We start from the raw sequence: 13,962 nt of genomic DNA, 5'->3' as shown, positions 1-13,962 counted from the left end.
ACCAACACTAATTACTGTCGAGTGGTCGTTGCATCGCGATCGGCGAATCAATACGCTCACCGGGCGTTCATAGATTTAAATCAATGCCGGCCGCCCTCGAGCAAACAAGCTCATAACATTTGATAGTTATCGGCCAACCAATATGTATGATATGTTTTCTCTATTTCGAGATAATGGTTTATTAATATTTACTCAGTTTCACAGTAAATATATTTTATATTACCTATTTGCATGAGATATTTCTAGTAGTCACAAAAATACTTTATATAATAAGATGTTTTTGAGATGAAACCCAACAACATAAGATAATAATTAAGTTTTCTTGCCACTATATCGTCTTTATGACTATCAATAATCCATTTTAATATAACCTAGGACTCACGCGCATCATACAAAGGCTACAAGAGGAATTATAATAAGACCAGGTATTGGTAAGGATGCTATTTTGGGATGCTAACGTTTAGGATGATATTTACGCAGGAAGAAAGGGTCCCAATAAACTTAAGAAATTAATATCTCCAAACACCACACTAAATTACGTAATTAAGTGGGTAGAGCAATTGTCGATATATACTAATTTATATTTACAGGTACGCCGCCTGGGCCTCGGTGGTGACGGCCCGCAACCGACCTTCGACCTGACGGACCCGTACTGCAACAACGTATCGTACGACTACGTCCCGATGCACGATCCGCACCTCGCGCACCACTTCGGACAGAAGCCAGCCAGGAACAGGATGAAGGTGCTCGGCTACTGCACCAAGGACGGCAGGGCGGTCTGCTCGTTGAAGGAGTTCAATCAATACAGGAAATACCTGTACAATCAGTTCATGGACCGGATACACCAGGCGATGAAGAAGTTGGTGGGTTATGGTTTTATTCTATTAGAAAAGCACATGCATATTTTTCTAAATTTGAATCGTAGTGAACTCCAAATGGGATTGGAAATGTTGAAGTCTATCACAGATACATTGTTCTTCCCATAAGAACCTTCAAAGACCACTTATGCGTCACTACTGCTATACTTATTTTTGCAACATCTCAGGTGGGCTGCACTTGTATGCTTTTTATTCATAAACAATCTAAATAGACTATGTGTACACTATACAACGCATCACTGAAATTCAGGATGCTGTTGCATACATAGCTTTTTACTAGGAATTCAATAAGGACCGGAAGTAACTGCATAACCATTATAGATAAATTAATGGTTAAAGATGAAGTTGTTCAATAGGGAGGAACATCGAGTTACTAGTGTACGTTGCTCGAAACTAAGTTAAGCTTTGAGTTACTAACGTCGGACTTGAATCTTCCTGAAGTACCTACGTTCAAGGAAGTTGGGATATTTGATTACATACTAATTTGTACTAGCAAACAACTGTTTACATCGATTAAACTTACTTTTGAGGTTTACTATGATTTCGTATGTCGTTTGATTTATTTCTGATTGAAGATTAGAGAAAACAGTAGTCAGAAGCTTCAAAAACAATCTTCCCATAGAACAAATGTAGTATATACCTATAACGCTAGAAGTATAGAGGTTAATATTAACAGCTGCAATAACTGAAATAATAAGAAAATCGATCTTTCATAACTTTACGTGCAAAAATATTATTTAAATGGCAATTATTTTAACTATTGTTTTACGAGTAAGAGTAAAAGAACAACTAACAACATATTTCAAATTGGTGTACAAAATAAAGACATAGTAATATCTTAAAAGAACGTATAATGAAGTAAATCTGAACATAATCGCAAACAAAGTTAGGCTAAAATTTCCATGTTCCACTCAGGATGAGCGAGCACGTGACGACCTGACCTTGAAACGAGTGGAGGTGGACGTTGCCAGACGTCTGCAGGTTTTCACTAAAGCAGAGAAGGCCAGGGAGCATTTGGAGAGAGTGGCACAGGAGCATGCCGATGAGTGGGCAGAGAAGAGGAGACTGTGAGTAGTTGTGGTTGTAAATTTTTCTGGTAACGATAAATTTACGGTCCTTGTACTTAAGGCAATGTACTATTTCGGACAATTAAACATTTTAACCCTTAAACAAATAAATGGATGGATAGTGGTAAAGGAAAACATCTACACGCACGAGAATTCTTTAAGAAAAAAAAGTTATTAAAGATCTGTGAAATCTATCCATTCGCACTTGACCAGTGAAGTGGGTGAACTAAGACGTAAACTTGAGGAAACGCGTGCCCAATACCCCTATTGTAATAGTAATAGTTTAAAAAAAATGACATTTTGTGTAGGTGTGTATATAAAATTTAAACAATATCTTATTATTTCTAAGTGAATCCCATTCTAATTTCCGTCAGAAAATAACAAGTTCCTTTTTGAACAACACATTTTCACAGAATAGGGTCTAGGTAGGTACTGTGGATTATTTCTAAATTACTGAAGCTTCCAAACGCCGCCTCTTTGAATTTCGGAGAAATTAATCACAGCTGAGGCAACTAGCGGCGAAATGCAAATTTTCCACTAGTTTTGCTCAAAGGCGTCGCACCATTTTTCAGGGGTGTTGACACAAATTTATTTGTCGACCTCAAGCAACGAAAATCGAGTTTAAACGGACCTTTTCTGTCCGAAGTCTGAACGCGACTATTAATAACGGCGACTTGTAAATACGCCACTATTTGACAAATAGAAGTACTCTGTTTTGTGTTGTCGAACCCTTGTAGCTATTGTTTTCTTAAATATTGATAAAGGATATTTGTAAGGCAAATATTTTATCAAAAAAGTAAGGTCGATGGAATTTTGCGTTAAACAATTTTTTATGAGGAATATTTCACGGTCGCTTAAACACGCCCCGAGGCGTTACGTGAACGGTGATTAATGCCACTTTTCAGTTTTCTTGAATTTGACAAACCGCATTTCAATGTTTTTTTTTTAGAAATTAGGTAATAATAATGTTGATTCAAAATGTGTCAATACTAAAACGTTAATTATTTTATTTATGATACCTACCTAGTCAATACTAAAACGTTAATTATTTTATTTATGATCGAGTAAATGAAATAATGGATGCTCGTGATTCACAAAACGAAAACTCCACTTGATCTTCGCAAGATTGCCCGATGAAGTAATTAATAGTGGGTTTCCGTATTCATTCACTTCCAATAAAAACACTTTGATACACAGCTGAAGCATTCTACGAGTATTTTGTTGTACAGTGTGGCTCGTAAAAACTAAATCAGTATATACATACATAATATTAATTTATACTAGTCACTTGTGATATTAGTATCGAAGGTAGGTTTTGTGGGTACAACACACCTACGAGTATTTCTGCCTAAGCTCTGCTGTGTTCCGATTTGAAGTGTGTAATAATGAAAACATACGAGTCTTATGTGAGGCGTTCCAACTTAGTCTTCAAGAGTCTGTGACTAAGATAGGAATTTAATCTTATTTGGGGTTGATTTCAGACGTCCATCGGCCACAGTGGCCACTTACCCATGTTACAAAAGCGATAATTAGTATGAAGGTCAATACAGTCCAATGCGGTTCCCCAGGCATGAAGGAATTAAAGAAATTTCAGCTTAAGGAGGCTTAGCGGGTCTACGTGAGACGGTGATTAATGGTGGCAATTTGTTTGTATTTGCTCTTAACGCGACGGTTCTACTTGTTCTTGGTATTGTCGCTTTATTGCTGCTAATATTTCTTCATTCACCGACAAATTAATATGGATACTCATAATATCTTTAGATCCTTTGCCAGGAAAGCGGTCTTCTGTCCTATATATTATTTTGACTGTAATATGTACGTCACTATACTCGTATGTACAGTAACATGACAATATTTGTAGAGCTAAATGAAGGTGTTTAAGATCACAAAAAATATTTTAATAATATTATGTTTGTATTTATTACTATTTAATTAGGCATTAATATAACAAGTATCTATTAGTATTTATGTAGTTGTAGGTACTTAAGAGGCGTGGAGATAGGGGATATGGGATAGTGATCCAAACCCAACAGTTGATGAATAAGTAATGATTTACTGATAATGACATGTTCTCATTCAGACGCTTAGTCTTTTCAGTTCCAAATAGGCAAATTGGAGTAGCATTTGTATGAATGATTACCCAAAACTGTATTAACGTTCAAGGGCCTCGGTGTATCTTTGTCCATTTCGTGTGTTTCAATTTCACCAACTGGACCTATACGGAGTTTTGAAGTGCGTCATTTATGGCCAAATTTCTCTGCAAATACCCAAAGGTGTAATTCACGAGAGTGGTACACGTAAAGTTTTAGGTTTGAGGACTGGACTCTCGCTTCTACGCAATTGGACTAAAGTAGTTTTGCTTTAATGCACGTAAGTTAGATTACAGCGAAACTGTTTTATTTAGTTTCATAAGTCATTACTGAAAGTGTTGTTATGACCGTTGTTTATGAAATATCTCAGCATTCAACAATGGTTCGGTAATAATATCGTTGTATTAAGATTTATTTTTATGGAATTAAAATAGGAATCTACTTTGAACCTAATGATAGGAAAGTGACTGGCCGATGGCCATCAGCGACCCCACCTCAATTTAAATAGATGTCATTCTGGGGTTTCCCCACCAACGAATATATTATTTGTTCTTCTTTAAAACAGTGTTTATTACTGATCTATTTGGCTTTGCAGGCTAGTGTGGTTCCATCAAATTGATGTAGCAAACCAACATGCAGTCCGCCTGTTGATTAACGCGAGTATAATTACACGCAGCGAATTTTTGCAGCATACAACTGCAAAAAGACTGCGCTATATTATAGTCGCGCGTTAGTATAGTCTGATTCATAATTAGGTGTCCAAAATGTAAACAAAGAAATGTCACTGTCACAATTAACAAGAAACAAAAACTTTAACAAACTCAACAAAAAACGAAAATTTAACAAATATACACAATTTAACAAACGCGTTATGTAAACGAGAAAACATTACAGTTCGATCACAATCACGAAAATTAATAATATCAGTTACGAAACTTAAAAATGACAGCACAAGAAATGTCTTGGATTCCGATTGTGTTACCATTATCACATTTTAATTTTCTACCATAAACTTTGTTTTTACTGTATGGAACGAAATTGAGGTGATATAAATATTAGAAAATGTGAATTAATCTTAATTTATTTAGATTATTATTTTATTATTGTTGTATTACTTTAATATCGACAAAAATAAAAACTACCATTTCTAACGTATTTTCTTGATAGGTCAACACCTTTGTTTACATTTTGGACACCTAATTATGAATCAGAGTATAGTGATGCAGACGCGTATTAAAGAAACGTGCGAATAACTGCTATTCACTGCAAAAAGTTGCCGTGTGTAACGACGCTTACAATCAGACAAACTGCATGCTCGTTTGCTCAATTTGATTAATAATTGACCAAATACGAGTCGAACACGCACATGGAGGCTTCCGTACCACCATACGTTCATTATTTTTTTCTTATTTCTATTCATTTTAGTATTTTCAACAAGTTTGTTATTATAGCGGCCAACATTAGCATTCTCTGATAAAAAATAAGTGTCTATCTATTACAATTCTGGTGCCCTATAATAAAAGCCCAAATAGAGCCCTGTGACAGACGGACGGACAGCGAAGTCATAGTAAAAGGGTTCCGTTTTTACCCTTTGGGTACGGAACCCTAAAAAGTATGATTATGATAAACTAATGATTTGAGTTAGTGATGTATTCCGATTGTAACACAAGTGTTAACACGCTTTAACTGGCCATAGAAATCAGAATATCCGATGAGATTTCCGTAGGAATGTATGGATTTGATGCGCACGACGATGAATTAATCAAGCATCGTGTTTGTATTTCGACTTACGATTCGCTCGCCAATTCTCGAAACTGTAATACTATTGTACTATGGACATGGAATTATAATTAGTTTAATCCGATGGAGCAACGTAACTTGCAGAAAGGCCTACACATTTAAATAATAAGCTAGATTATAATTGGCTTTACCTACTTAAATAGCATTACTGTGTCTATTCTACGTCAATTACAGCTACTCAAGACTTGCTGTTGTGTAGATTTTCAATTGCAGGTTGAAGCTATTCACGGTAAGTAATAGCTGATTATTGCTGAACCACTACCGCCATACTTATTTGATGTACCTACCATTGGCTACTGGTGATGATGTAGGGTTGATCTTGACTAGCACGTAAGACGTGTCAAGTTAATCCTTATTTTTTCCTCTTATAGTAACCTAACAAAAACAATTACTTATGGGACTAACGCCTTTACATATTGTAAGTGTGTAAGATGCGTTGCTTTTGTGGCTGGCATGTCTCATCTTCTTACCACACTTCCAATTGCAACCAATAACTTTATTAGCATAAGAATAAGTATGATCGTAGTTAGGTCACCTAATAACAGTTCTCACTCCCAGTCACTTAAATTGAACTTGAAAGCAACAATATTAAGTTTGTTTTTTTTCCTCTTAATAATACCTACCACAACCAACAATAGGCAAATGTTTGCCACTTAATATATGTTACTAACTCAATAACGAATGCCAATACGGTATAGGTTTAAGGAAACACAATTGCAAAGCGATCGCTGAAAACTCCAGCCCATCGCAGCAGCAACACTGGCTCAAAGCCAAAAGAAAATAAATCTTATTTATTACCTTTGATAAGAGCGTACAATTTATTTATTGTTGAGGAGTGTGTAACAGACATACACTTCTTATGCGCCTCGGGGTATTTGAAATATCCTAATGAAAACGTTAATCTATTTTAATTTTGAAAAAGTAGTCATCGTACTCGCGTTACTAATGATCAAGCCTAATTAATTTTTGAAAGCCAATATTCGAAATTTGACAGATTTTCTAGACAATATTTGTCAAATTACAAACTTTGGTAGGCAAAATTTTAAGATTTATTATTACTAATTGGCATTAAAGGCTAATCACCCCTAATCTCGCAATTAGTCTATTGAAGCGGACTGACCAATATCTACCTCTGCTAATTAGCACTGAATCAGCGTATTTAAAGTATGCTCCAATGACTCCATCGTGGGAAAATGTGGCCAGCAGAGGGATATAAAGGGATGCAGCCAATAAAGCTTAATAATTCTTTAAGACGGACAAAGACAGTTTGATTTATCATTGTACGAGTATTTGTAACTTTGTATTTATTTGACGTGCGCGTGTGGCATAATAGGTATTGTTGTAATTTAAGTTAAATAAAGTTACATGTTGTTCGTAAAAAAATTAGGAGATAATTTATTTGAAACTCGACAAAATAATGAAAACCCTTTTCAAACAGGATTGATCACATGAAGCACTGTACGCAATGTCCTAAAACAGATATCGCTACGAGAGAATTAATTCGAACATTTATCATCCAGGCTTCTAGATAGAATCGTAACGCTGTTGTTTGTCTATTTCTGTATCACGTAAAAACTTCTTAATCAGTTTCGCAGTATAGTTTACTTCATTATAGTAGATAATTGTGCTTAAAACATAAGCTTTTGTCAATCTAAATTAGACTTAAAAATTGTATTTTTTTATCAAGCTATAATAAAGGTCGGAACGGGAAATATGACAAAACCACACATCATGTAACTTATTATTAAAGAGGACATATAAACAGATCAATAATGACATAACCGATGATAGCGGTAACAGAAAAGTGAGAATGATATTATTCACTGCAGAAAAACTACGAAAGAAAGAATTTATTTCATGGTAACTAGTATGCAGCATAAAGAAGAAGAACGATTCGTTACCAAGCAGGTGAGGTCGCGAGCATAAACTAGTATTTGATAAATTGTACTGTTCGTGTAATATTTGCTCTAGAGAAATAAAATATTTTAATTAATGTAATTTCGAGAGAGATTTTGCGACATAAATCAATCTTGAACTGAAATTTGTTCTAATCAAATTTCAGCGCGATCAAAAGCAGATACCTATCTAATTTTGTAATTACTTATGCTGTTTTAACGATCTCTATTACGCTATTAATGTTCTAATTTATCTTTTAATTGCGAATTACTTCTATTACAAATGCGATGATAATATAATTGCAAACGGTTTGTATTATAATAAATAAGTCTAATTAATGATATTGCTAGGACTAAAAACAGTTTCCATCGGAGATACCGGAGTTCTCCACCAAGCGCTGAGGACAGCCACCGAGGGGGTTTTTACTGCGGTAAAAATCCCAAATAACCCGGCGTCGCTCCCCTGTCGTCGGGTACCTTTTGAAGGTTTCCCCCTCGTTAACAAAAAAAGGACTAAAAACAGTTTAAACTATTTTTGTAAGGTTCCAGTAGCAGACAAGCATGCAGGTCACTTGATAGAAATTGTCACTGCCGCTTATAGACATCAGAAACTGAAATAATTTACAGACTTTTGGCACTCCTGAGTAATAAGAATTGGTCACCTCATGTGTGAGTCAGTTGGCATCTACACCCCTGCACCGAAATACAATATAGCTTCACGGTAGAAATAGGTATGGCGGTAGTAACTCCCCGATCATCCCCGGTCAAACTGTACTTGCTAGTTCTATCACATTTCGGTAGTGCGTCGTATTTGCGTATGGTACCTACCGCATACAATTACATACATACTACTGTATATACTAGTTTAAGCTGGCTATTCACAGCTTAATTACCTTACTTATCCCTTTTCGTAGTCAATTAACAACTGACTATAATTGTATATTTACCACTTCGAAAAGCCGGAAAAGTCTAGTCGAGGTGTTCAAATATCACACCGTCACTCAGACGGCAAGTCGTTACGAGGACCCATTAAAGTAATGGTCGCATTATATTCGACATTATTTCGAAGTAGGTACCTTCGTGGTCGTAGAAAAGCTACCGGATATTGCCTTAATGCGTTTTAACTCATTTTCCTTGTTGAAATTCTCAAGCGCTATTTAAAACTGAGATGCCATTGTAAGATTCAAAGCTTTATTGACGGTATTTTCGACTTTACACTTGTTGAAATAAACTGATTGAAAATGTGAACCCCGCCAAATACTTTGTGTAAACGACTTTAAGCGTCGAAATTGAAAGGATAATATCCTGTTACAGAGTAAATTACGAGAAGCTTCCAAACAATACATTTACTTGTACGTCATTAGACGCCGAATACCTACCATTTGTTTGCAAGTAGATAGGTAGTACAATTAGTGGCACCTGTGCTTTGGTGGATTTGTATGGGCTGTCGCTAATTGCTCTTGATTACAACGCACTCGAATGCCTTTGTGAAATAGAAGCCTCTCTATCTATTAATTAAAGCCATATAACGAATGATTACCTACACTATATTACGTTTCGATAGCTTTTGGAATATTCTCAGATTTCAACTGATTAATTTTTACTAATACGAAGTTTAATGCGTATTTTTGTAGGTACCTACTTAATTGCTAGAAACAGGGCACTTGCAAATACAAAAGCCTTTTTTTTTGTTCACGAGGGGGAAACTTTCAAAAGGTACCCGATGCCGTGGGAGTGACACAGGGTTATGTGGGACTCTTACCGCACTAAAATCCCCCCGGTGGCCGTCCTCAGCGCTGCGTAGAGGACTCCGGGATCTCCAAAACGCAACCGGAGTTCTCTTAGCGCATTGCCCCGTCGAGCTCCGCCCAAGTGAGCTTTTCGCTCACCGCACCGTCTGGTGCGTACGACGGTATGCGACCACACATACCACCGTCCTTCCCGGGGCCGTTGGCCGGGCGGTTCGAAGTCCCACTCTTGCCACCCACGACCCCAGAAGCCCCCTTTTAGTCGCCTCTTACGACAGGCAGGGGATACCGTATCCCTATTCTTGCAAATACAAAAGCCTGAAACATATTCAACTACGAAACTAACAAGAATCCTATATTATATTCCCTCTTTAATACCGATTTATTTGTAATGATTATAGTTTCAATTCGTTGCGATAGTATTTGATATAATCCAATAAATAGACCAACACGAGATTTATAACAGTCTCGAAATTTAATGTAAAGTAAGGGAGACATCGGAGTTTAGAAGGAAAGGCATTTTCCATCACGCTACTGAAGTGCAGATTTTTCCATTTGACTATTAACCTGTATTTCTACAGGCACACTTGCAATACAGGCACAGCCCACAATTGCAAGAATTTTACATATTATCATTTTATGTAGGGGCCCTCAGCAAGAGGATTTCCACCTTTGTCTTGTTTCATGTCAAGCTTGAAATTTGCAAAATTGCGGTAAAACATCAGCAACAATTTTATAATGATAAGTACTACTATCAACCCATTACTGTCCCACTGCTGGGCACGGATCTCCTCTCAGAATGAGAAGGATTAGGCCATAGTCCACCGCGCTGGTCAAGTGCATATTGGTGAACTTCGCATACCTTTGAGTTTTTTTTTTTTATAAATCTCTCAGGTATGCAGGTTTCCTCACGATGTTTTCCTTCACCGTTTAAGCAAGTGATAATTAATATCTAATACGCACATAATTTGAAAAATCAGAGGTGCGTGCCTGGGATTTGAACCTCGATCGAGAGGCCGAGTTTCTTAACCACTAGGCTATCACTGCTTCGCATGATAAGTACACAGTAACAAATAACTTGAATTTTGAAACGTACAAATAATAAAAATTAAGGCTTGGACTTTTCTGAAAGGGCCTTGGCAATATTCGGGCTTTCACCTGTAATATCGCGCATAAATCAGAAGCTGTGCTGGTTTTTAATTAAAAGAAACATAATCAAGCTCGGCGCTCGAATGAAATTTCTTTACAACATTGCTAGAGTTTCGCTAAGGATTTCAGCAAAGTGATTTTTGTCAATGATTTCTTGACGTGTTAGACTTGAATTAATCTCTATATAATAGAATAATAGCGCAACGGTTCCTTTTTAGAAAATTTTTCATAATTAGATATAGAGTCCAATATCTGTACATAATATTATATTATAACGGATATCTATCACAAATGCATTGCTGATGCTGTGGACTAATTCATGATGCCTAACATTAAGTATTTCCCCCACCCCCATTAAAACAGAGCAAAGCAGCTTTCCACCACTGTTTGAAGTTTCCACCACGGTTGAAGACCATAAAAGACCATCATTTAAAACGAGCTGTAATGCCTCTGAAATTCTCAAAAATACATTTTGGGTCAATATAAAACTCCATATTTGTAATTAAAAGCTCTACACGGTAAAAATCTCTAGGTGGTTTTATTATTTTTCATTTCCCCGCACGCCAGTAATCAAGAAAAGTTTGGTTTAACGAGACCCTCTTTCGCTAGTACGAAGCACCTACATCGGTCTAAAAAGTTTTTGCCGGTATTGGTAAATCCTTTAGCGAGCGAAATGTTCCGGGGAAATGTGGAATACAAAAAGTTTGTTTTTGTCAGAGGAAAATTTACTCTTTCTCACCCTTGCGAATTCATTAATATTATTCGTGAAAATGTACCTTTCTAGATATAACATTCATGTATGTATAACTTTTTGTGGTCAGGAGATATATCTTTATGGTATTTAGGTATATAGGATTCATAACGTGATTTACTGATTATAGAGTTTATAGAGATGAGTAGGTATTGATAATGGAGCTATTCAATACATTTTATTAAATTTTGTTCTTACTTAGCAAATAGTTTTGTATATCTACTGTGTTAATATGTCCACCCATTTCCCGTTATCTCTTTTCGAAATACGTATTATTCGAAAATAGAAATCATTCATATTTTTAGATGACTCCTAAATATTACTAATATGACTTTCCACATTCCAGGGCAAAAGAACAAGAGAAGAAAATCCAAGCCCGAATGAAATACCTGGCGGAGTTCAACGAGAAACAAAGGAAGGAAAGGGCGTCGAGGGCTCACGAGAAGCAGAACAGGATCAAGCAAAGGGTGCAAGCGGCCGCGGAGATGGAGCTCCGACGGAAGATCACCATGGTGCGGCAGTGGAGGACGAACGAGAAGAAACGACTGAACAGGTTGAAGCAGGAAAGGGATGCGAAGCAGAAGAGAATAGAAGACGAGGTGAGTGAGGATCTTTTGCTTCAGAACTGCGGATGATTGTTTTTCGAGCGTATGCCTCATTGCTTGGTACGCCCCACACCTCGTACGGATTAACTGATTTTAACATATGGGGTGTCGTTGGATTCATCTTAACTGTGGGAGTGACGATGGACTCCATCACTTCTCTATTTATACTTGTAACTTTTATAAATTAAATACGAAATCTTACGCCATTATCTTAACGAATTATGGTAATATGGAATTTATTTGTTCTTGAAATAATCACTGATATAAATCTAATATACTAGAAAACTTAAATAAACCTGTCTAGTTTCTCTACCTATTATATATCTACCTTTAATTACCTCGGTTTTATGTTTGTACTTAGAATTGGAAGCCTACTAAAAACTAATTGATTACACTAAATTCTATTATTATTAACTACGTACTTTACTTCAAGGGCATTAATTGAAAAGGCCATATGATTCGTCTGGAAGGAACATAAAGTAAACAGAAAATTGATTATGAAACGAAATTACTTAAAACTCCGAAACCAATATAAATGTTGTGATGAGAAATTCAAAAGTTTTCTTATTTAAGTTTGTTTGGTTCTGTTAGTTCGAACCTTTTTGCAAGCCGTATAAACAAAAGGGTAGTTTTTTCTCCGTTTTATTATAAATGTGTGTTTGTAGTCAGATGTAATGGTGATAAGTTTCATACTACTAAATTACTTTTCGAGTGTAGTGGCACCTATGTCACTTGTACCCAAATAAGGTTAAAGACGAAGGACTAAGTAAGAATGCTTCGTGCAAGTGACTTTTTTATAATATTGGAGTAGCAGACGAGCATGCTGATGCTGATGGTAAGTGGCAGTAGCCACACGCTCTTGGACATCCGTAATTAACCCCAGATAGGATTACACATTCCTCCCTTAGGTCGGCCGCAGATGCGCCGCTACCCCTGAGGACTAAGCTGGAACGCCTCGGATAAGTATGTCTCCCTTACCACACCCTTCAAACCAGAACACAATAAGTGTGGCGGTGGTGCCGCCAGAGTCGAACCACAAAGGGTCCTACCACCTTCAAAATATTTAATTATTATCTGTATATTTATCTCATTTTAGTGTTTTTCTTAATCTAGGCGAATTACAAATGGAAGGCGCGGGTTGAAGCTCAAAATATGAAGATCCAAGAAGAAGCGTTGCTCCTGAAACTATACACAGAGGATATGAACGCTGGGGCAACGAGGAGAGCGAAGTATGATTTATTTTACGATATTTTTTTCTTTTAATATTTGACGCGTACTCACTATACACGGTTTTATAATTTCTTTATTGCCGATATACCGTTCTAGTTGTATAAACCGTGGTCACGGTGAAACTGCAACTTCATGCAACTGGTAAAGAAATGAAAGGTCGCGTATCGATAGTATCCGTTACATATTAAAATATCTCAATGCCGCGATATTAATAATAATACTTAAATGACATAAATGAATTAATCATGTTTATTGAATATATTTCAATTGAGAGATTTAACACATTTTTTTGTGAAATAGATAAGATTTGGCTTAGTGTTTACTAAACCTATGTTAATATTAGTATAATAAATAACATTGTTAGTAACGTGTATTTCAAGATGTACGTAGCAACTATATCATGTAGGTATACTTTATGTATTTTCCTATGTATATTATTCAGTGTCGTATAACGACAGATGTTCTGTAACTCGAACAACTCGCGGTTTCGTATCGGGTGACGAAACGAAACGACATCTTTATTTATTGTTATGAAATACAATGTGATAAATCCTTATTGATACCTATCGGGTGTCTTTTCTTATACAATAGAGTCAGAACTTGCCAAATACACCAAAGTACGAAATTACCGACACAAATTAATTTTAGGTCCCAAACTAAAACTTATAATATCCTCAACACTTCGCGGTTATCTTATTTTTTACATCTATCCCGTCTTATATTGCCTATAACTTAAAAAAATGTATTGT

At 36.2% G+C, this 13,962-nt stretch overlaps 1 protein-coding gene across 3 annotated transcripts in view; it reads left to right on the top strand.

Annotated features, from left to right (window-relative positions):
- Nucleotides 1-13,962, top strand: part of LOC140750576 (uncharacterized) — a 44,809-nt gene that overhangs the window by 11,945 nt on the left and 18,902 nt on the right. For all 3 annotated transcript variants that reach the window (XM_073084224.1, XM_073084216.1, XM_073084233.1), the window contains exons 2-5: nucleotides 591-863; nucleotides 1,794-1,945; nucleotides 11,725-11,977; nucleotides 13,097-13,212. In XM_073084224.1, the coding sequence (XP_072940325.1) occupies nucleotides 591-863; nucleotides 1,794-1,945; nucleotides 11,725-11,977; nucleotides 13,097-13,212 (794 nt within the window). The remainder of the gene's footprint in view (nucleotides 1-590; nucleotides 864-1,793; nucleotides 1,946-11,724; nucleotides 11,978-13,096; nucleotides 13,213-13,962) is intronic.

The sequence above is a fragment of the Epargyreus clarus genome, unplaced genomic scaffold (genome assembly GCF_041222505.1).
Source record: "Epargyreus clarus isolate Ecla_fem2 unplaced genomic scaffold, WU_Ecla_fem_2.2 ptg000003l, whole genome shotgun sequence".
Taxonomy (NCBI): Eukaryota; Metazoa; Arthropoda; class Insecta; order Lepidoptera; family Hesperiidae; genus Epargyreus; species Epargyreus clarus.
The sequence above is the reverse complement of the archived record's forward strand: the minus strand, read 5'-3'. Positions and strand labels throughout refer to the sequence as shown.